This window comes from Lampris incognitus, chromosome 3, assembly GCF_029633865.1.
Source record: "Lampris incognitus isolate fLamInc1 chromosome 3, fLamInc1.hap2, whole genome shotgun sequence".
NCBI classification, from domain to species: domain Eukaryota; kingdom Metazoa; phylum Chordata; class Actinopteri; order Lampriformes; family Lampridae; genus Lampris; species Lampris incognitus.
In genome coordinates, this window is record NC_079213.1 from 97,100,223 (window position 1) to 97,123,484 (window position 23,262).

Sequence of the window (23,262 nt, forward strand, 5' to 3'; positions counted from 1 at the left end):
CAAAACATGAGGTTTCCAGACTGTCTCAGTGTAGCCTGAGTCAGAGCAACCTTGGTCTGGGGCTGAGGCTGCAGAGACACCAGGCTCCGCAACAGAAACCACAACACAGACACTCTCTCTCAATTTTTTACAGATTCATTGTTGTGATGGTTGAATAACTGGAGGGTCAAATTAAGGTGCATTTAAGGTAAATCAGGAGGAACTGGACAAACGGAGCTCGGCGTCCCAGCTTTTGCAATGGGAAACAGGAGCATGTGAAGTATTGCCTGATGAGTAAACAGGAGAGGTCAGAGGGCCTTCAGTCTGTCCACTGAAGGCGTGGTGTGGCCCTAAGTGTTGCATTTCCACTTGGTGAAAGTGAGCCTTAGCCCCAGACTGCAACTGTCTAGACCCATGAAAAAAAAAAAGAAAAAGAAAAACCAAGTATAGTCTTCAGACAAGGCCACAAGGTCCGTGAGAACATCCTTATCACAACATGTACAACAAAGAACACTTGGGTGGCGATACATTTTGATTTGATTCAATCAATTTGGAAAGTGAACTGACAGAATTCAAACCCGCGATCATGAAAAGAGCCGTTTTGTTGGGAAACGTCATTATTCTCGTTCTTTTCCTACCGTTCAGAAACCCGAGTTAAACGTGGGCACCAGTTTTAACAGAGACAAAAAAACAAAACAAAAAAAACAAAAACAAATCCGACTTCTTGAACTGAAAGAATTTAAATGGAAGTCAGCTGACGTTACCGATTATGCCCCCCGTCCGGTGTCCCTCGCTCCGCCCGGACACCGCATCCCAGTCGAACATTAATGCTCACAATAGTTTTGAGGAGGCCTGCCTGCCTCCCGCAGGCCGTGTGTAGACAACATGGCCTGGTTGTTTGGAAATCTCTTAATCAGAGGGGTGAACGACGGCGTCGCCGCCGTCACATCTTTTCTCAGTTTCAACTACGGTGCATGCCTTCAGATTTGACGTGTTCAAATTATGCCGATCCAACAAAAGATTGGTAGCTTCAAGTGTGCAATGACTAGAACGGAAGTCTTTTTTTTTTTCTTTCTTTTTTCCTTTGGTATTTTTCCTCGTTGGACATCTGCATACAGTATTCCTTACTTTACTGTACATTTGTTATTTCTGTCAGGGGGTTGGATGGACTCTGTCTGGGGGCCACGGAGTCCACGTCGCACCGCTCGGTGCTCATGGAAACTCAACAGGCCTTTCTGAGGTCTCCTGTCCTTCTTCCACAAGCAGGACAAGGACATTTAACATTTAGTGCAAACTCCTGCTGTCTCAGCTAAAGCACTATTTCCAGTGCTATCAGGCTTTATGTCCATAAACCCACCCAAAGACCCCCCTCACCTATAAGTAACCCCACCCTCCTGGCACCACACCCCAAAACCATAACCCCGTAACACACACACACACACACACACATACACACACATAAGCACAGCCTTGTAATTTTGTTAAAAAAAAACAAAAAACAGCTGTAGCACAACAATTATTTTAAAGAAAATAGCTGAACAAAGACCGACAAAAAAGAAAAAAAAAGCTATTACATCTTTACACCTCTGATTCTACAGTCCACAAGGGGGGAAATAAGAATAAAAAGAGCGCGAGAAAGTAAACTCAAGTAAATGTCTGTATGACCCCACACGCTTCTCTGCATATGAATTCGGGAGGAGGGCATATGGGTGTGTGTGGCACGCTCAGAGTCCCAGACTGGATAAAACACTGCTACCCCCCGTCTCCTGAGTCAACCACACATGCTGGGATGGAGGACACAGCTAGCGGATGTGTTTCTCGTCATAAAACAGGGATTTGGCTAATCAACAAACACGAGAGACGTAAAATTCCAAGAGAAATAACAACGATAATAATAATAATCATAAGGTCCAGAAAACTTTACAGTTAAAAATGGCTCATAGTTGTCAGCCATGTACGATATAAAGAGACAAAATGGACACAGAGTGGGTTTCTGTTCCACTATAAGAATAAAGTGGGAAAACATTTTCTCTCACCTTAGTATTTATTGACATATAAGACTGAGTGGACCATTAGCTAACATTGATCTACATGTCACGGTCAAATAATAAGTGATAACTGGACCACCTTGTTTAATGAAATGGAGGAGATAAATGAAAAATATAAACGCCCTCAAGATGAGATCTTTACAATGACGGACGAGGGCCGAGTTATGGAAATATACCTAGATAGCCATGAGCTACACAACCAGCCATAAACTGTCAAAACTTTTTCTTTTTTCTTTTCGGAGTATGGATGGTTTGCGTCAATGGTATTGGAGATCTATAATCATGGCGGTCTTGTTCCTTTTTGAAAATATGCGTAGTTATGAGAAGAGCTGTTGAACAGATGGGGTGGGCACATAGATTTGTTTATCCAAGCTTGTCTTGAGACCCCCCCACCCCACCCCAAGCCTGCCAGCTAGAGATGCATGCATGCCTGTGTGCGCACACACACAAACACACATGCATGTACACACACACACACAGTGCCCTCGCTCCTTTGCCCATATCCACTTCTCTACCCCTTTGCTCTGCATTAAGACATATAAACAACTCACAACATTTTTTTTTAACCAACTAGCTTCAAGTGCAATCAGTTACATGGGTTAAAATTTGTCTTTTTAAAACAATTTTTTTTAAAGGTCACACAACCGAACATGTTCATCTCTGGACCCATCTGACATCTCTTTTAGAGCGCTAACTCTTTTTCAGAGCTCTAAGCATCTCTTTAGAGCTTATCTCTTTTGATTTTGCTTTTTTTTGGCAGCATGTCGTCAAAACCTGAACAAAACCAGCGACAGAGCTCAACTTCACCACCTTGGACAGGAGAAGGGGGTTGATCTCATTTATCACCGCTTTGTTTCAAAGTACCCGTTTTGTTGACAAAAGTGCCCTTCTCAGTAACAAAGTGCGTTCAGAACCTGCTTCTTTCCAATTAAGGTGCAAAGGACTGATACTCTGGACCACAGCACGGCTGCAGCGATGGTGGGGAAGTCTTAACTCACTGGCTTGTTCTCTCCTTTACCCAACAGTCCAGTGTACTAGTTTGGAAAAAAACAAAACATCGGATTTGGACTACAACAGCACAAGTTTGAAACGTTTAAGACTAACAAATCCAGATGTATGGAGTCACTGACAATATGAGCGCATATTAGTCAGCTCGGGTGTTTTTGCTTCCTTGAGTGGATGCCTGAACCCTGCGAGTACGCGTGCATGAGTGTGTGTGTGAGAAAGTCCATTGGGCTGGCAGTTCAGGGTGCATGTTTGAACAGGCTGTGGCTGACTCACATGGTGATGATGTGGCCAGAGGGACCCTGGATGGCTGACACACGCGCATGCATGCACGCACACGCACACGCACACACACACACACACACACACGAAGCATGTATACTTGCACACACACAATCAGGCACACTAAACTGCCAGCACCAGCGTCCTACCCACAGCAACACCAGGCTCTAATATAATAATATCCCCTCCAGGCTGGTTTGGGGGCATTAGAGGACTACAGAGGGAGAGAGAGGGAGAGAAAAGGCCTGATTTGATCCCCTCCTGCCTGGAAACGTGGCTGTGCTGGGGGAGATTATTTTTTGGAATGCAACAGACATTGTGAGATCCCCCTCCCATTCCCTTCCCTTCCTTTGCTTCCCCTCCCCCATCGACCAGCTGCAGCTGTGCTCTTATTTGGCCTCCCAACTTGGACAGGTATTTATTGCTCTCTTCATCATACAGGTTGCCTCATGGTTTCGTGGTCCCCGGGGCAAAAACGATTGGAATAAGCACGATAAATAAAGCTTCTCTCATTCTCTCACCAACACCAGACGACTTCCTTTAAATATACCTCTCTCACTCCGCTGGATGTCCTAAGTAAAGCTGTGCAAACATAGAAAAGGTGCTAATCTCTTTTTCCCCACTCTTGCCATTCTCTCATTCAGACTCCCTGCCACTCCTTTAACCTGCTGTGTTGGTTAAATGCTACCCGCGCCTTGTCACACAAGGACAGATTCCGAAAAACTGCACAAAGTTAAGCACATTCATCCATTCAACCTCCTCGTCTCCTCATCCTTTGGGCAGGAACTATATATGTCAAGTGTTAAGTTTAGGACCAATGGGTGTCTCAATTCAGCATATCATATTTTATATATGATATATATGATATATATATATATATATATATTTCTTTTTTTCCCAACATTCATACAGTTTGTTTCGTTCACCCACAAGCTTCACTCTGTGAGAAATATGACATCACGCCTTGGAGGAAAAACCCGGTTGGTAAGTATACCTCAGCAATGGGGGGGGGGGGCAATGTCATAACACCACCTGCTGTATATACATGTATACAATTATAAAGTGTCAAGTACCCGAAGCAGTCAACTCAAAAAGGAAGAAAACGACAATGACAAAACTCTTTTAAGACAAATCAACAAGTAAAATAAGAAATGCTGGGATTGCAGGGGTGCAAGGGATCAGAGGCAATAAAGTCAAGCCAATAGATTAATGCATTGACGATGGTAGTGCTTTGAAAACACAGACCCTCTTCCCCTCAACTTCCCTAGCCCTGCAAATTGAAGAGCCCCCATAAATGCGGATTTGACTCGATGTGAACATATTTTTTTTTCTCCAAAAGACAAACCATAGATTATTAAAATATGTTTTTTATAGAGTAAGTAACACTTCAATCAAACCCTTGTCAGATTCTTTCTGGAGCATTTAGAGAGGAAAAAAAGGTTGCATCAAAATTGTGGTGAGTTAGTCTTGCATATGCCACAGTGTGGCAATGTTGTTTCTATGGTAACTGTACATTTCAGACCTGCAAAAGAATAGAAAAAGGGTTGTTTTCACTCGGTGGGTTTGTCCTCGGTTCACCCGTACAGCAGCCAGTAGGTGCTTGACAGACACCTTGCTAAGAGCTTGAAGGCTGTGAGGACAAAACCAATAAAAATCTCAATCAACTGCATAGTTGCTCAGAGTTTCTCTGTACATTTTGCCTAAGCACGTTTGCCAATGTACAAAATCCTTAAGATTATAAAGAAAGAAATGACCCAGAAAGCGAACATCATGGGCGTGTGATTTGAAGCGTTCTTTTCTCTTTAAGAGATCAACCAAGTGAAGTGCTTGTTTGTTTACTCTGTTTCCTAAAGCAAAGGCAGGAAAAAAAACAAAAACATTAAGATTAGATTTTTGTGACACCCTGATTTGGTTTAAAGAGGAATAGTTAGTTGTGTTTTGTTTTTTTTTTCCTTAAGTTTGCCTTTGTGTGTTTTGTTTTTACTCCTCTCTGTTCAGCAGCCTGTCTCACAGGCGGTGTAGAGTGACTATGGCGACCAGCAGTGTCCTCCTCCTCCTCCTCCTCCTCCTCCTCCTCCTAAACATTGGGAGTCTCAGGGCCCCGCTTCCCCCACCCTCTCCTGCGACTGAGGACTGAGAGCAAGGGTCCCGATGGACCCCTCCACCTCTGCAGCCGAGGTTGCCTCCGAGCTCCGTCGGCCCCTGATGCTGCGAGGCCCGGCACCGACAGCGGGACCGGGGCTCAGCAAACTCAGCGGGGTCTCAAGCAGCCCGGACTCTCGCACTCGGGGCTTTCGACCCCGACGGGAGGGGATGCCGTTGCATCCGTCCTTCTTGAGGTGACGGTGCAGGTGATCTGAGCGCACGAAAGTCTTAAAGCAGCTGGAGCACTGGTAGGGGCGCAGGCCGGTGTGTACACGCATGTGGTTCTTCAGGTCATAGTTGTGGGCAAAGGCGGCCCCGCACTGCGCACACAGGTAAGGCTTTTCTCCCGTATGTTTCCGCATGTGAACCTTGAGCTTGTCCTGCCTGGGAGGGAGAAAAGCAAACAAGATCAGATCAACAGACACACAAAAGAAATTCAAATCCTCTTGTGGACTCGCTTACACCCATTCAAAACGCATCGACTATGATAAACCTTTGTAACACAGCAGATTGCTGTTCTGACTTATTTACTTGTCAAACTGGATAACATCATGTACAAGATGAAGGTATTACACTCCAAAATTCATTTCCAGGTGTGTAGGGGTCAACAGTAGATCCACTGTGGTTGTTTATATCCCCTATTAAACTGTACTTTCACGGCCATCTTTTGGATCCCTTCCAGTGAACTTACTCGACGATGGCACCCATGTCATCTGAGGATAAACCATAAACTTTACATCTTTATCAATGCCATTTCTCAGCACAGCTACGGACCTAAAAGAAAGCTCAATGTTCACTGTGGGGTTTGGCGCAAACACTATTGGGGTTGTTGATGTTACATTTTTTTCTGAAGACAACCAAGATTGTGTTGAGCCAAAAAAAAAAAAAGGGCTTATAACAGGAGGAAAATTTCAGCGATAGCATAAATAAACTATTAATGAACAAAGCAAAATTACAATGCATTCTATAGAATATGAATGTGTATGTATTCTGAGAAGCTCATTTACAAAACGCTATATCAGTTTGAATACTAACCCTCCTTACTTTCTGAAATATAAACGAGTCAGTAAATGGGTGAATAGTTGCACAACAACTCTACTTTAACCACACAAAGACCAAAAATACCACTTGATACTGTAGCACAATGACTAAATCTTATGTCATCTCCTATATGTGTTGGAATCATTCTACTTTTAGACTATACACTGCCAATTCAACCTATCGGGCTACCCCCGCTCTTTCTCTGCTAAGTTTAGCCCTTACTACCTTCCTACTCCGGCACTTAAGTCCTCTAGCCTTTTAGTACCCGGGGCAGAGGGCATCTAAACAAACAAGCATAAGTTAAGACAGCTCAACAGAAACACCACAGAAAACATAAACACACACAAACATAAATATACTAGTCATCAGCAAACAAATCAATACACAAATGAAAGGGCAAAATATGACAATATTACAAAAATGAAAGACATGAAGAGACATGGGGAGACGGACATAAAAACATGCACACATACATACACACACACATACACAGAGAGAGGCCTGGGTCGTGGAACAAAGTGGCACACTGACAGAGGTGAATTATTTAAAGGACAGGAGTGATTTATTACAGCGTGAGGCACACTCTTAACCCTGATCAAACAGGATTAAGATTACAATACCCCTTCCACTGCTGGTCGCATTTAGCCAGAAGGCGAATTTAGAATGGTCTTCCCTGCCTGCATGCCTGCCCTGCCAGCTAATGCAAAGGGTCCTGGTATTTCTAGCCTACTGCATCTATTTCCAACGCAAGTCCACTGATTAATTCATTAAGTGAATGGCTTCGAGGAAGAGGCAGCACTCTTAAATGCGGGGAAACCATGTGCACTTCCAAGCCCCTCGCTGGCCACAATCAGCCGAGCAGCACATGGCAGATTTCATTAGAAAGGTAAGGGAGAGATACAGAGAGAGCAGGGGGTGGGGGAACTGTTCTGCCGTGGGCAATAATCAACATAACTAGAGATCACAAGTTCAAATTACTGCACTGGCACAGATAGGGCACCACTCAGGGCCTGTAATCCCCCTCTATATCAGAACACAACACTTTATAGCGGCCCTCCATGAGATAACACTACCATGGCACAGCCCTCTTTTATAGGACCCCTGTGTTGAATTCCAGGACTTTGCTATGGAAGCTCTCACAATAAAAAGGTCCTTTATGACCCCCTGCACCCATCGGAAAGGTGAACTATCCAATGTGCCTACAATGATTAGAATTATGTTAAAAAGCAGAACTGGATAGAATAAGTAGACCCGGCATCTCAATTCCCAATTAGTGGTGCTACCTTATGGCTAAGTTGGTTAGCGCTAATACGTCTGTCCTTTGCTTTGTGGTGGCTCCCATCGCTGGGTTGTTTGTCTATAGTGCCAAATCCAAGACTATTAGTACATGTGACATGCGGTGGTCAGTTCATTAATTGGGCTTACCTGGTAAAGCGCACTTTGCAGATGGCGCATTCATAGGGTTTCTCTCCTGTGTGCGTTCGGATGTGGCGGGGTAGCTTGCCTGCTCCCTGAATGACCTTGGAGCATATGGGGCACTTTTGGAAGGCCTTTGATCGCATCTTCCTCTCTCCTCCACCCCCTCCCCCTCTTCCGCCCCCGCTGCCCCCCCTCTCACTACTGCCCCCACCTCCTCTCCTTTCGTGGCCTGCACTGCCCCGCGATGACCAGAGGGGCAGCAATCCCTGGGTCACAACGGGAGATGCTGCCTCCTCATGCTGCGTGCTGTTAAAATAATTCAAGTAAAAGTCCATGTCTGGGTCTTCTCCCTCCACCTGCTCCTCCCCGGCTGTCGTGCTCCCCCTCTGCCTCTTGATGGATTCCATCATCTGCTGCAGGAGGGCGCTGGCCGAGCCACGATCCCGCTCTACCTCCTCCCTACTTCGGTCCTTGGCCTCTGTCTCCTGCCCCTGCCTGGACTCAGTGGGGAGGTAGAAGTGACCGTTCTGGGAGGAGGGGTAGTAAGATGAACCAAGGCCTCCTCCATTGCCCCGCAGCCAGTTTCTAGTTTCACTCTGCATTGCTTCCCCTTCCTCCTCCTCATCTTCTTCCTCGTCCTCTTCCTCTGGCTCCTGAGCGGGGACCTGGGCCAAGGCGAGGGCCAAGGGAGAGTAGTACTCAGTGGGGCCCCCGGGGGCCCCATTGCTGTGGGACCCTCCGTTGCCATGGTTAAAGTGCAGCTGTGTGGGCAGGTCCCTGAGCTCTGGTGTGCTGCAGCTGCTGCTCCAGTGCGCCCCTCTCTGGAAGTACTCCAGGTACTCCTGGGCCCGTAGCCGGTTCCCCTGCTCCCTGCCTCCTCTGCCTGTCCCATTCTCCTCATCTTCATCTTCATCTCTTTGCTCACTGCCCGCCTAGCGGGAAAGGAGGAGGGACAGAAACAGTGAGTGTAAATGTAGGAAAAGGAAAAGAGGAAAGTTAGTGAGAAAGCGATGTAAACAGAAAGAAAAAGTGCCAGACAGAAACTGAAACAGCACGGTGAATAATCTGTATAATCTGTCATCCAAAACTATTCACATCTTAAATCATATTCTGGACGGCACATCAGCTACAGTAAAGGGCGATGAGGGACACTTAATCCATAAAGGTAGTGCACTATCACACAAGCAATCTATTTGATATACTTTTCATCATGTGAATACTGGAGTATAATTGTGATGTGCTGGATCTGTAGAATGTAGTGTGTGTGAAAGAGCCTGCTGTCCCTCCACACACACGCTATTGGCTCAGCATGAGTAAGTGCTGAAGTAACCTCGGGGCTGTGGGCGTGTGTTTGGCACCGTGTAGGAGAGGGAGACTAATAAAGGCCGTGATGTAAGTTCGACAATGCTGACTATTTGATGAAGGCAATGATATTTTGATTTGAGGCTTCATTTTGTGAGTGGTCAAGCTGGGGAGGGAGTAGATTTCTACTGAGTTGTTCTATGGGGCACGACAACATATGCCCCTAACCAGCACTGTACTGTACACGAGGTTCTCTGTGATTTAACATGAAGAGAAACCACTCCTACACTCCAACTGAGTTGATAATGCTGATTACATCTTTTAACACCCATCTCTGCTAGTTCTTTAATAATGTTGTACCGGCGGGGAGAGCACTTTGGTGTCCAGTAGGTGCGTACAGACGTCCTGGACAGGCGAGATCTCCAGCAGGTGGGCGGCAGCCAAGATGTCGGCCACGCTGCTGTGGCTGACTGTCAACGTGGCCGTGTAGGCAAAGTCCAGCAGCGCTCCCAGCGCCTCCGCCGCCACAAAGTCAATGGTGTAGACATTCTGTTGGGTAGCGACGGCCCCTGAAGTGAACAGCTTGTGGAAGTAGGAACTGCAAGAGGCCAGGACGGATCGGTGAGCTGAGAACTCCCGGTCCTGGGAGACCAGAAGCACGTCGCACAGCAGGCCGCTCAGCCGCTGCTTGTTCAGGCTTCCCAGGATGTCGGCGCTGTGCTCAGGGAAAGGGATCCCCACGGGGCCTTCCTCCGCTTCCCCGGCCCCTCTTCTCCCTCCACCACCCCCACCTCCCACCGTCCCTCTGAGCCGCCTGCCCCCCCTCCCACCGGCTCCTGACGACATCTTCCACCAGCCTGCCGCCGAGCCGCCTAGCACAGCCGCCGCCCGTGTGTCCGTTCTGCCGTCTGTCCGTCTGCCTGTCTGAGGGAAAGAAGAGGAACAGATAGAGGAGAAAGGGGAGGAGTATCGATCAGTTCACAGTTCATGACATTCTTCATATGAATAACTAAAGAGGGACAGAGGGATATTGATTAATTGATTTGCTGCAGTCAGAAATATGCACAAGCTTGCTTCAGGAGCATAACACGCTATGCACAACAGCAAAAAGCACATGAAGGACAGGGAGGAGAAAACGAGGAAAGCATTAAGTGCAAAGGGTCACAGCAGAGTTCATGACATATAAGCTCATCCACCAAGTCAACTGCACACTAGGACCCCTGCCCTAGCGTCCCATCAAAAGCATAAGAGGATTTACTCAGAACTAGTCATCTTCAACCATGAATGTCTGGACAGTGCAAACTTTTGCACACAGATTTTTTTGTCACTTTAACAAAATAAATTCAAAGCAATTGCGCATTTTCTAACTCTGGTGAGCTATAACTTAATTCAATCCTCAGACATGTTACTTTGCTTGAGGCTTCTAATGACAAATCCAACTTTATATCATATTAAAGACCCTACAACCACCTGAAGCTCTACTGTACATTCTTTACCTCTATCTCATATGGAAAATTTGCTCAGTGGGTAATCTTCCTGGTATGGGAGAGTTCAGATATGGGGCTCTAAAATTCTATAGCAGTATTCCTCCAACGCATCTAATACCTACCACCTCCTCGACAGGCCAAAGAGCCCAGTCAAGAATCTCAAGTACTTGGAGAGGAGCCATAGTGTAACACCATAGTACCGTATACCGTTTCGGCTGGCCATTGATTTTACTGCAAAACTCTTGGCATGACAAGTGTGTTTACAGGCTTGCTGGAAAACAATAAGTGTGACATATATCAAGTTAGGTTGGTAGTCTCTAATTGCTGTTGAACTAATTTTCCCGCACATGAATTTTGCCAGTATTTGACTACTGCCTGCTGAAACACCATGACTAAGTGGCTGGCTGGTCGAGTGAAGATGTTCACGTAAATGTGCACAGGTGCACATGGCTATGCAATTGATGCATACATATGACTGTGTGTGTGTGTGTGTGTGTGTGTGTGTGTGTGTGTGTGTGCATGCGTGGACACATGCAACAAAGAACAAGAGGTCATGGAGGACAATTAGAGTGAGGGCAGCAGGGATCAGAGTGCATGCTGGGAGCTGGGCTGGTGCAGCTTGTGCATTCTGTGTCAGCTGAAAGCCAGGGAGGAGAGAGAGGGATGAGAAGGAGGAGGAGGAAGAGAGTGTGTGTGTGTGGGGGGGGGGGGCTGCCAGATACAGCAGACCCTATGGAAAAACCCCATAAGAGAAGGAAGCGGACACGCAACAAGCTGCGAGGGAATGGTATTAAAAAGGGAGGTTGTCAATCCGGTCTGAGCTGGTTACCCCACCCTGTACTGTGTGCCAAGTTTCAGGAGAGGCTGTCCCCTTGCTCACGTGTGGGGGGAGATTAAAATGATCGACTGAAGCCCGCGCGGGGGGGAGGGGGTTTCAGCTCAACAAGCCATCCTCGATTTGTCCATTTACTCACTGAAACACACACAAATGCAGGCACATGACTGTGCACCCAATGTACTGTAACATCACACAGACATCAATAGAAACCACGCTTTGACACATCGGTCCCTCTCACACACACATGCGCACACACACACACACACACACACACACACACACACACACACACACGCAAAGGCACACTGGAAAGCCAGCCCCCACCCTGCCCTCCATCTGCCAGGGAGACCCAGCAGGGGGTGAAGCCGGGGGGGGGGATTATTCTCTATAAGCGCCATGCATTCAAATGATATTCCTTCAGATCAGCACCCCTGCCATGCACACACAGGCTGTTTTTCCAGGCCTGCCTTAACTGACTGCCTCCCCTGTCCTACCTGTTGCATTTACCTCTCATGTACTGTTGATTTTTTTTTTGTGCCTCCTACATCCTTTGACCTGTTAAAGAAATGCCTCTCCCTCTCCACACCTAGAGATCTGGCAACGTGTCAGCTCTACCTACAGGTCACAGTTAGGTAAGCCTTTCTAAAAAAGACCTCTTCAGAGAGGCGGGACGGAGAGGAGTGTAGACTCCCCCCCACCCACCCCCACCCCCAAAATGTATCTTCACTTTCAGTCTTTTCTAATTCAATATTGTTGACAAAGGAAAAATCTGCTGGCAAACCTGACTTTAATTCAACTTGTTGCAGTCCTCAAAATGGAGCATTGATGGGTTGCAGAAAGCACAAAATTAAACAATATAATGCCAAGAAGAGACCATTTAGATAAAAATACGTTTGTATGACCTTGTTTGACATATCTTGGAGCGGTGTTTGTACCTGATTCATGATACTTTGTCTACTCACCACATGTCCAACTGGGTCTAGTCTCTTTATTCTATCTATGTTTCCTCGTAACTCTATTCTGGTCTGATAGGCAGCTGACCGCAGCCTCCACCAATATTGCTGTTGTGTTTCATAACAGATGTACAGCAGTGGTAGCAATGGCCCATCAGACAAGGCATGGGCAAATTTTTACCCCCCAATTGTTTTAATGTGCTGGTGTGTGTGTGCGTGAGTGGAGGGGTTGGGGGTACGGCAAAGCAAGGCGAGAGAGAAGCAGAGGAGAAAGGGCGAGAGTAGGGATAACCACATGGCTAACGGTTATGTCTTTCACAGGTAGAAACAGATCTGTGTTAGTCCAAGCAGGCTGAAGTCAAATTTTATTTCACACACACACACACACACACACACACACACACACACACACACACACACACACACACACTGCCTGCACCTGCACTTGGCAACATACACTGCTGACCCAGGGTCACGGCTTTGCAGGGTAAAGACGCAGATTGGAGAGGAGATAAAATCCACTCAGGCAAACACAAACACACACGCACAAAACCAAATACAACGCCTACAAAAGCGTGGCGACAGCATCCCGCATGCAGGAAGCCACCTGTCCCAAAATAACCCCTCAAAGAGCAAAGAGACGCAGGAAACACGACGCAAACAAACCTGATCCTGACACCTCCTCATGGCTTGAAACATTCCTTATCACTAATTCATGTCTGTGAGTGACGCGGCCCGTGAGCAGCGAGCAGCAGGGCGGCGCCCCTCCCCCGTCCCTGATGTCCCACTTCCACGGGCGGCCCTGCTTCACTGAGGCCGAGCTGCATGCACAGTGGCCTGTTTTGCAAGTCAAACCGCCGCTTACTGCGGTAAACCGACGCACCTGCCCACCCTGCCCCAACCCCCTCCTCTCCATTTCATCAAGATCTCCCCCCCTCAACCTCTTTCCTGCACACCTACTACACAAACGTGGCAATCAAGACTAGACTTGGCTGAAGAATGATCCAAAAGGGGAGAACAGACTCCTTGAAGCACAACGATAACTCAAGTTACGCTTATGGTGAACTTGTGAAGCGGACCACGCCGCCCTAGCACCACCACGCTGGTTGCGAGCGCTCGACACGGGGCTTTCCTCACTCCCGGTTTGCCGTTCATTCACAGACAAACACACTGACATCAGGATGCAGACGTAGTTATTAAAAGTGGTTGGGTGCCTCCTGACACCAACAGTGGGATGGGAAAGGTTTCCGGTATCAAAGTGTCTCTGTCACGGGCTGAAACATTGCAGTCATTCCTGGCACAAGACAGAAAATATCGGTTCACCTCATATAACCCCAAATAGTTCTTAGATAGACGAGAGAAGCGGAAAGCCTGTCGGTTACGGAAGCGTTCAACCACCTTGTGTTGCTGGTTGCAGAAACAACGAAGAACTCCGCAAACAAAAAAAACAACAACTGAAGAGCAACAAGAAGTTCTAGGCAGAAAAGAATGATCGCTTGAGTGGATGTGTGACTAAAGAGGGCCAGTATTTGTTGGGGTAAACCTGACTATTTCTTTACTCCAGCGCTCTACTTATGGACTCGACTTGTAGATTTTCAGTCGAGGGAACTTTGTCATCGTACTCCGCCACATTTCAAAGCAAATATATGCCGTCTCGTCTAAGGAGTTGCTCTGCAGAAAATTGTTTGATATGTAAAATATGTAACCATTTCATAGAAACGCAACACCCAGCTCCGTTGTGCAAACTTCAAACAAGGAAACAATCATATCAAACATGGCTGACTCATCAATCCCTTCTGCTTTAACTGTGCAAGCACATGTGAGACGCTTTCAAGCAATGACATATATGGGCACATTTTAAACAGTGCCTCTGCCCATTTGATATGCATTAGACTGTGGATCCTCACGGAGAGTGTGCGCACAGAACTTTTAGTATATTTTATTTTTTTGCTCATTTTTAACAATACTGACATTTTTGCAGCGATTTTTTTTGTCTATCTTTCATGTTTATCTTATCTTACCTATAACAAATATCTTGTTTTTGGTCTCTGATTTTAATTCATTTGTTTACAATTTATTTACGTCTACCTTCACTTAGGTAGACTTCAGGTGTATTTATTCAAGGACACTCAACTCTCAGACTCTTATCTATCAAACAGTGCAGGTGTTTGTGAGGTTTACACAGCAACACAAATGCAGTATAACAATCAGGCATTTAAGCAGAAAAAAAGACTCCTGAAGATCTAGTCATATTTCAACAAGCCAAAATAATTTGTTAACCCTTTCAAACCATCCACTTCATTTCTCTTTGTCCTCCTGTCTCTTACTTATCTGCTGTGTCTTTGCTTTGCATTTCACTTCACTCCCTGTCATCTCTTATATGTATTCTGTGACCCTTTTGCATTGAATGGAAAGCATATTATAAAACCCACAACAGCAATAATTTGCCCCATAATTGTAATATCCTACAACATTTCATTCAGGGCAACTCACATGTTTGGAAAGTATTCCTTTATTGCATTAGAGGGGCAATATGAATTTCCGCTTTGGCAGTAAATGGATCTGGTGGTACACACAGACTGCACTTCAGAATAAACTAATATTTTACAGAGAACACAAGGCAAAATGCCCCATCCACTGTCTACGCAGATCCAAACAGGTGGCGGGGGGTGGGGGGGGTGGAGGTGAGTGAGTAGCAACCAAGCAATCATACAGGACCGTGCAAACTGGTTCCCTCCACTTAAATAGCCCACTCTGTAGCAAGGGTGAATGTGATTAGTCTATGGTCAATACAAGGCTGAAGCAAACTGGGCCACCAGTCAGCAAGTGTCCTGACTGAACTTGCTCCATGCATTAATATACTGTACTCATGATGAAGTTAATTTACCATAACAATAAGAACAATATTTGCAAGCTTAGCCATTGTCAGAGTCAAGGATGTTTGTTGTTACCATTATCATTATTATCATTATTGCCATTGTGCCTTTGCAAACAAAGAGAATTACTAAACAAGGGTGAAGGAGGTTCAAGGTCGATGCTAGGGGATATTGCAAGATAATCGGAAATGGAATGGGGAGGTGGTCAGTTCCAAGGAAAAGGGGATTTTAAGCAAGGGCCCTGGCCAAGTGACTCACTGCTACCAGTGCTAGGAGGAAACCTCATTGGTCGTTCTGGGAGTGAAGCAGGAAGAGGGTAAGCGACTGATAAAAAGTTTTGAGGGCTGGTCTAGGCCTGACTGCTTCACTAGAAACTAGTCAGGAAGCCCTGCCAAAACACAAGACAGTGCCAGAGAGAAGGTAGTGGGCGAGGCGGAATGCAGAAATAAACTCACAGGCTTCACCAATAACCCTTGTGTGCGTTTTGACAGCTCAGGAATTCAGTTTGGATGTCAATGATAAACCAAGACAACTCTCCCTCACTAACCTTGAGTGACACTCGTCAATAACGGAGAGTACTAACGACAAGTCGGTCAATAAAAGTTTAGTGTGAAGACGTTTGCAAGGTGTTTTATGTCATTACAAAGGTCTAAGTTCTCTTAAGGCCACGACTTATGACGTTACCAGATAGCAGAGGAGTCAGAAGGAGCCAAATTACTCATTCTGCTTTAAGCTTTTAACATTCCAATTGTCCAAAAACATTTCTTAAACCCACTACATCATGTTTTCCCACTGCAACACGAGATTCACGTCAAATCTACTGACATAGCCTAGATGCTATTACGTGTGGCTACTCAAATATGAGAACAATGTGACCAACATTTATCCTAAAGGGCCCATATCATAATGTTGATTAAAAAAAAAAATCACGGTTATTTCAAAACAGATTAATCTTCCAAGATGTTACAACTTTATAAGTACATATCTTCAGATCACAACCCCCCCCCCCCCCATAATAGCTATGCCTTCAATCATGTTGTCAAAGAAGGCTGTCAGTTTTCAAATGGTAGATATCTCATTTTGCAATGACCCACAATTCCCAGAAGACTTGTTCTGGCATAGTGACCTTTTCAGAATTCAGAGTAAGACAACCACAACCATGATCTGAGATTCCCTCCAGCTAAAGTAACATGCTCTACCACCGACGTGTTAGGAAGTGTTACGAAGTCTCTAACATGTGACGTCAAAATCAGCACCATCCCACGACACAGATGTGCGGAGCGAACAGGCAGACGGCAGGCTGGTCAGTTGGTTGGTCAGTTGGTCAATCCACAGGTCCAATGTGCCCTAGCTGCACCACTCTGTGCGTGCACACGCAGTACCAACAGCGAGAGAGGACTTCCTGTGTCTCTGTGGCAGGCATGTAACAGAACCCGCTCTGTTATCAGATGACCAGCTCTCTGCCCCCTCTCTCTCTCTCTCTCTCTCTCTCTCAGCCCATCTTTCTCTTGGTTTCCACTGTCTCTGACTCTTCCTCTCTCTGTCTTTCTCTCCGTCTCGCCCTCTCCTCTCTTCCTCTTATCTGCCCCTTTCATCTCATCTTTGCTCAATCTCTGCTTCAGACATTACGCTGCACAGTGCCCACCACATCGCCCACTTCCCCTTTCCTCTGCTGAAGTGGCATAACACAGACCCACCCAACCTCCACTATTTTTCCCTTCCAGTTTCACAACCCAACCATCTTCTCTCCCCCATAATCTCAAACCTGTTCAGCAAATAAGCCCACTGACTATGAGAGATTGGTGATTAATATCCTAATCAGATGGCACATCAAATTATGCAGGCAAAAAAATATTTAACACTGGTGTCTTAAATAGATAGTGCTCCTGATTGAAGTGGACTGCAGGCTTCAAATAAATCTTTTTGTCTTTGAAATATATAACACAACCCTCAGAGAACACAAGCTGCACATTAGGACATTACATTTAAACAGATGGATAGTTTAAAAAGTCAAGCTAAACTTTACCCCCACTCTGACCACCCAGAGAAACATCCCAGTCCCCTGACCCTGTGTATAGCAGCCTCTCCCTCTCTAATTTGATCAAGTTGTGGTGGCCTCTCATAATAAATGTCCCAGAACAGAGCAAGCCCCTTCACTCCCCCCCCCCAGACTCCAACACAACAACAGAAAAATAACAGAGAGGTGTCTGTCTTTCCATCTCCCTAGCCAGCATGGGAGTAGTGGTAAACTGAGCAGCTGACTAGGGTAACCAAACTGAGTGTGTCTGCGTGCGTGTGTGCGTGTGCGTGTGTGTGTGTGTGTGTGTGTGTGATGGTCATAATTCATTAGCAAGCTGACAGCAATGAAAAAGTAGCGAGTATACTATAGAACAATTTTAAACTATGTTTTCACGTATAGAGCCGACGACTCGAGAGAGGCACAGAAATGGTTAACAAACAAAAAAAACTGCCTTACATTAAAATGCCCGGTCTAAAAAAAAAAATCAGGTTTGGGTTCCATATATACAGCAGTTTATAATGCACCATTTTACAACAAAGACAACAAATTTCAAACGTGGCTCAAGACAAACCAATCATGTGATCACCGATCTAAACCTTGGTATGAAACCAACTGTTTTCCAACATGCAGAGTATGTAATGTGTATTCTGTATGATATGTGATGTACTGTTTGTAAATGTTGCTAATTGTATTGCTTTTGATTGTATTGATGCATTGTTTTTAATATCTTCCTGCCCAGGGACCGCAGATGTAAATGAGCTATCTTGCTAACTATCTAGTTAGATAGATAGTTAGCTAGCTATCTTGCTAATGATCTAGTTAGCTATAGTTAGTTAGCTAGCTATCTGGATAGTTATCTAACCATCTAACTATCTAGTTAGCTATCTAACTAGATAGTTGGATAGCTAACTATCTAACTAACTATCTAGTTAGATAGTTAGCTAGCTATCGAGCTAACTAACTATCTGGCTCAATGGTTGTGGTGTGCATGGCCCATGTTAAATGAACTAAATTAAACTAAACAAATTTGACATAGAGTACAGGTTAAATTAGTTATTCTGTGTACTACTAACATTTGGCCATAAAGGACACAAGAGACTCAAACTGCCATAATAGTATCACACAACCTGTTTTCTTAGTCAGTCTGAACCTGCTTGTTTCAGGCCATAGTGGTATAGGCGCAAACATACAGGAATATCAAACTGCATTCAGCCTCACCGCCAAATTGATGGGTGGTGTCTTGGACCTGCCCACAGCCACTGAAGTCCCCTGCAATTCCCCTGAAGTCTATTGTTGGTAACAAACACACATGCGTGCACGTGTATATGCACACACACACACACACACACACACACACACACACACACACACACACACACACACACACACACAGCCAATTTTAACCTCCTGGTGGAATTTACTTGAGCTAAAAGTTAAAAGTATAGAGTACTTTTCCTCTGCAGCTGTACTGAGGAAGTGGCATCGAGGGCAGCATCAAGACACAAACATTAAACCTTTTCGGTGACATTGAACAGTATGAAAAATGTCATCCAGCCTGGCTTCTGTTGCCTCCCGAGTAGCATTCCAAACACTTTCCCAGCATTTGGGCGTCTTCCTCTATGCTCTTCTTTTGCCCTCTCTGTGCCCACACAACTTAAAAACAGGTTCAGCAAGTATGGGATGCCAAAGAACATGCATCTGTGTGTCAGGCAATGCAGTTGGGGTTTGTGAGAAGTCCTCAAATGAACCACAAGTGAGCAGGACATGAGGCTCGAGATTCAAATCTGCTTAAACAAAATAATGGTGCAGACAGGAGAAGACATACTGGGAGAAAAATGTGTCATGAAAATGACTGGTGTGAGTAGCTGACAAAAAAAAAAAGAAATTCATAAACAAATCCAGAAGTGTCCGAGGATAATGACCAAAGTTTCCAGAGCTTAAGGTTTTTTATGTTCTTTGGTTGTAGTTGTGGCGGCGCATTTCTTTTTCCACAAGAGGTGCCACATATTCTCCCTTCTGTGAGAGCGACCGATTTAACTTACAGACCTGTCCCACATAAGCTATAGCTGAAAACTCCACATCTATCCTGTCTGTTCTCAGCATGGTCCTCTGTGCTGCTGTCAAATTTAACTATCAATAAAGAGCTTACTGAGACTTGCTTTGATGGAGTTACTTTGACACCTCTCGGAGAAGCTCAAGTAAAGGATGTTGCAGCTCTTTCTACATGTTCACTTTTCATATTTTCAGCAGCAGCACGTGAAAGCAGCTGTACCATCTACGGATGAGGACAAGATAACAAACATTACTGTGCCATGCATAAGCAATTAGTAATACTGATGAAAAACTCACCCGGCAAAGACACGGTTAAAAAAAGAAAAGTTAGCCTACACAAATGAAGACATCGATGGTAGTCCTGAGTTGCATTCTGTGCAGTACCTCAGTCTAAGCACTGACCTATTTGCCATCCCCTCCTTTATCTGCAAGTGGGTCAAGAACTCTGAACTCTATCAAACTCCATCTCTCTCTCTCTTTTCCTTTTTTCTCTTTCTCACTTTCTCTGTCACGCACACAAGCCAACGCACAATGGTATTTATCTCTTCAGCTGTCCTCTCCTCTCTTCTCTGACACAGCTGAGTTACACCGGGTGGATATATCTTTCATGCACTTACCAGACAGGCAGAAATGTTCCGCAGGCCCTGTCCACTTCCCCTGCCCGCCTGTCGGCCTGCTCTCCTGCCTCCGTCTCTGGGCAAGGCTAGAGCTTTACCAGACAGGAAACTTGCGAGTGGCCCTAGTCATACAGGCAAGCCCTTGCCTGATCCCACACAGACAGACACCTACCAACCCCCCCCTCTCTCTCTCCCACCACCCCCTCCCTCTATTTTCAGCCCACAACTTGGGCTTCGCTTCCCCCGTTTGGATTGGTTTGACAGTTGCTCACTCACCACACCTCCTGACTTGGATAGGCTGGCGGCTGTTCCCTTTCCTGTATGGCCAAGGACAAGGCACTCTGGGATATGAAGTCCTAATGGCCTATGTGACCCTCTTTGCAGTCCCTGCTGCAAAACTACGAGTCCCAGCTTTCTCTGCCCTCGCCACCCCCACTATCTCCAAGCCTGCTCTAACGTAAGCACTCAGGGCTGAATTATACACTACAGTATGTTGCTTGCAGGCTGCCAGGTATTAAAAGTACAGACCAGCCATCAAACAGGGCCGAGCTTCGTATGAGAAAAAAAAAAGACAAGCTTTCAGCCAGCACCGCCAGAACAATAAACAAACATTAGCGATGGATCCTGTCACACAGTCACACTACGGTCCCATTTCACACACACTTTAACACTCCTGACCTAAATTAAGACTTATTCCTGTTATGTTAAATTCCAAACTATAGAAAATAGACCAACGCAGCTACAAGAATTGCACATAACACACAACACAGCGCGGCTAACACAGTCGCCCCCCCCCTGCAACGAGTATTAGAAATGACAGTCCTGAAAAGTTGTTGCTCGTAGCTTGTCCGATAGAATTATTTTTGGTTCCTCCTTCCTTTCGTTCAGTACTCCCCACCCTCTCTCTCCCCCTCTCTCCCTCTCTCTCTCAAGCCCCCACCCGTCCCCCTCCTCTAAGTGCTTCCACCTGCCTGAAAAGTTAATACCTTAAACACATCTAATAAAGTTTATCTCGGGCATCCCCAGAGGTATAAAGAGGTACAGAGGAAGTACTTTAGGAGGACAGAAAAAAAGGAACCTTGACTAGGCACTACTGCTGCGACCCATCTCTCCTCCCCGGCCAACCCCCCCACCCTGCTCTCCTTTCTGTCCCCCTCCCTCATTCCTTTCTCTCTTCTCCTCTGCTTGCTCCCCTTTGGTCGACAGGCCCAGGGCAGACAGCGGGGGGTGGCGGGCTGCTTTAGCTCACCTGCGATGGCCGTGGTGGTGCTTGTTGTGGGTTAGCTCAACCCTCTCCTCTCCTCCTCTCCGGAGCTCTCTCTCTCTCTCTCTCTCTCTCTCTCTCTCTCTCTCTCTCTCTCTCTCTCTCTCTCTCTCTCTCTCTCTCTCTCTCTCTCTCTCTCTGTCTCTCTCTCCCCCTAACTGTCGTACAGCTCAAAGCCCCGTATGCGCTAACCAAGCAGCAGCAGATCAACTCAATTCCCTTCCTGGTTTCTGGAGGGCAAAGAGGTCCCTCCCTTCTCTCTCTCTCTCTCTCTCTCTCTCTCTCTCTCTCTCTCTCTCTCTCTCTCTCTCTCTCTCTCTCTCTCTCTCTCTTCTCTCTCTCTCGCTCTCGCTCTCTCTCTCGCTCTCTCTCCCTGTCTCTTAAAGAAACAGCCTCTGTTATCCTCTACCTCGTCTCTACTGAGCAAAAGTAAAGTGGGATATTCTTTTTTTTGCACCTTCAAAACTGCAGTGATGATAGTAGGAAACCGAGCCAAAGTTGACACTAATCATTAACCTGTGACTGCCTGCACGATGATGTTATAGGGAAAGTTGAGCAAGCCTTGTCCTCTTCACGGCCTTGAAACGAGCGATGCCTTTGTTAAATAAAGTTGCAACTCTGGTCTTTTCTTACCCGCCTCATCTCCAACTCCTTTCTCTTTCTGTGTGAGTAGAGTCGCACCCACCCATCATACTGCCTGAGGTCATGGTGTCCCACCCCGAAAACAAGCCTTGGCACATTCCACCACATACAGTAGGGGCTGCCAGCAACCCCCTCAATGCACACTCTGGCTTAGCCCAGTCTTTGTACATAATAACTGCCAAGCTTCTACAGGTGAGGCATCAGGAAATACATCGTTAAGCATGAAAGTGGGATTCTTATCCACCACAGGGAACAAGTTCACAAGCAGAATTTACAGCTCATGCACTTGGTGTTGTGCAATTTCCAGCCACCCACCAGCACACCTCCTCAAAGTCAGTCATGGCAAGTCACTTTGCTGCGGTGTGGGATGGAGCAAGATGTACCAACAAGTCAGCTACATCTTATATTCAGAGTTAACCCTGTACACCTGAGATTACATTTTTTTAAAAAAAGGTTTTCGATGTATGATGGTGTTTCTAACACATTGTAAACTTTGCCAGAGCAGGAGAGAGAGGCGTCCGCTGTTTTCCAGTCTCACAGGAAGTGGATGTGTCCCAGCAGTGCAGAAGGTCTTGATACTGGCACTATGGAACTCTGTTCCTATGCGAGGACCAGAATGTCGAGGCAAGAGAGGCAGTTACACACACCCTGCCTAGAGGGCACTGTCAAACATAAACGGCTCTTATTTAAATGGAAAACACGACTGTTTGTAATAATAAATACGTGTTGCTTACAGCATATCCCCTTTGTTCAGTCTTGCAATAACAACACGCCCTCAAAAATGTCACTCGGTGGCGATCAAACATGTCAGCCATGTTTTTTTTTCTCTCTTTTTTTTTTAATAGTCGCCTCTCACCCCAATATTAGCTGTTCGCCCCCGCCCGGACACCCGCATCATACCCGTATTTGCCGTTAGCTACTGTCTCGACTGATGGTTTTGATTAAACCCGGACGAGGAAGAGACGTTTGAATGCGGGATTAGAGTCATGTGGTTTACGACCCGTTTTCAAACAGGGTGAGCGTTACATTTACAAGTTTGGCGACTTTTCTAAAAGCTCCTCTGAACTACTTTACTTCAGCTACGTATTCAGAGCAACCCAAGCGGCTTCTTCTTCTTTCTTTTTACGGTGTACGAATCCCAAAAAACCGAAAATTATTGCTGAAGCAGAAATAACAGATACATTCCTACCGTGTTAACTGGAGGATAAAGGAAGAAGTCCACTGGCGCTCAAAAACCCGCCAAAAACCATTTAAACTGCTGGACTTCGCTCAAAAGAGGGGGTTTAAATTAA

At 45.9% G+C, this 23,262-nt stretch overlaps 1 protein-coding gene across 1 annotated transcript; it reads right to left on the bottom strand.

Annotated features, from left to right (window-relative positions):
- Positions 1 to 5,363: 5,363 nt before the first annotated feature.
- On the bottom strand, positions 5,364 to 22,035 carry zbtb7a (zinc finger and BTB domain containing 7a). Its single transcript, XM_056276876.1, has 5 exons — positions 22,014 to 22,035; positions 20,065 to 20,156; positions 9,582 to 10,145; positions 7,926 to 8,851; positions 5,364 to 5,843 (listed from the first exon to the last, which is right to left on the bottom strand). Exons 1-5 carry the CDS (start codon positions 22,033 to 22,035, stop codon positions 5,408 to 5,410), a joined length of 2,040 nt encoding a protein of 679 aa, XP_056132851.1. The 3' UTR covers positions 5,364 to 5,407.
- Positions 22,036 to 23,262: the final 1,227 nt, after the last annotated feature.

What these genes read in the sequence shown, in the direction of transcription:
- zbtb7a (XM_056276876.1), bottom strand. Translation starts at nt 22,035, where the DNA reads ATGACCTCAGGCAGTATGATGG. An exon ending in GACCTCAGGCAGTATGATGG is followed by an intron (nt 20,157 to 22,013) that starts GTGGGTGCGACT and finishes TGTCTGGTAAAG; the next exon opens with CTCTAGCCTTGCCCAGAGAC. An exon ending in CCAAAGTGCTCTCCCCGCCG is followed by an intron (nt 8,852 to 9,581) that starts GTACAACATTAT and finishes CTTTCCCGCTAG; the next exon opens with GCGGGCAGTGAGCAAAGAGA.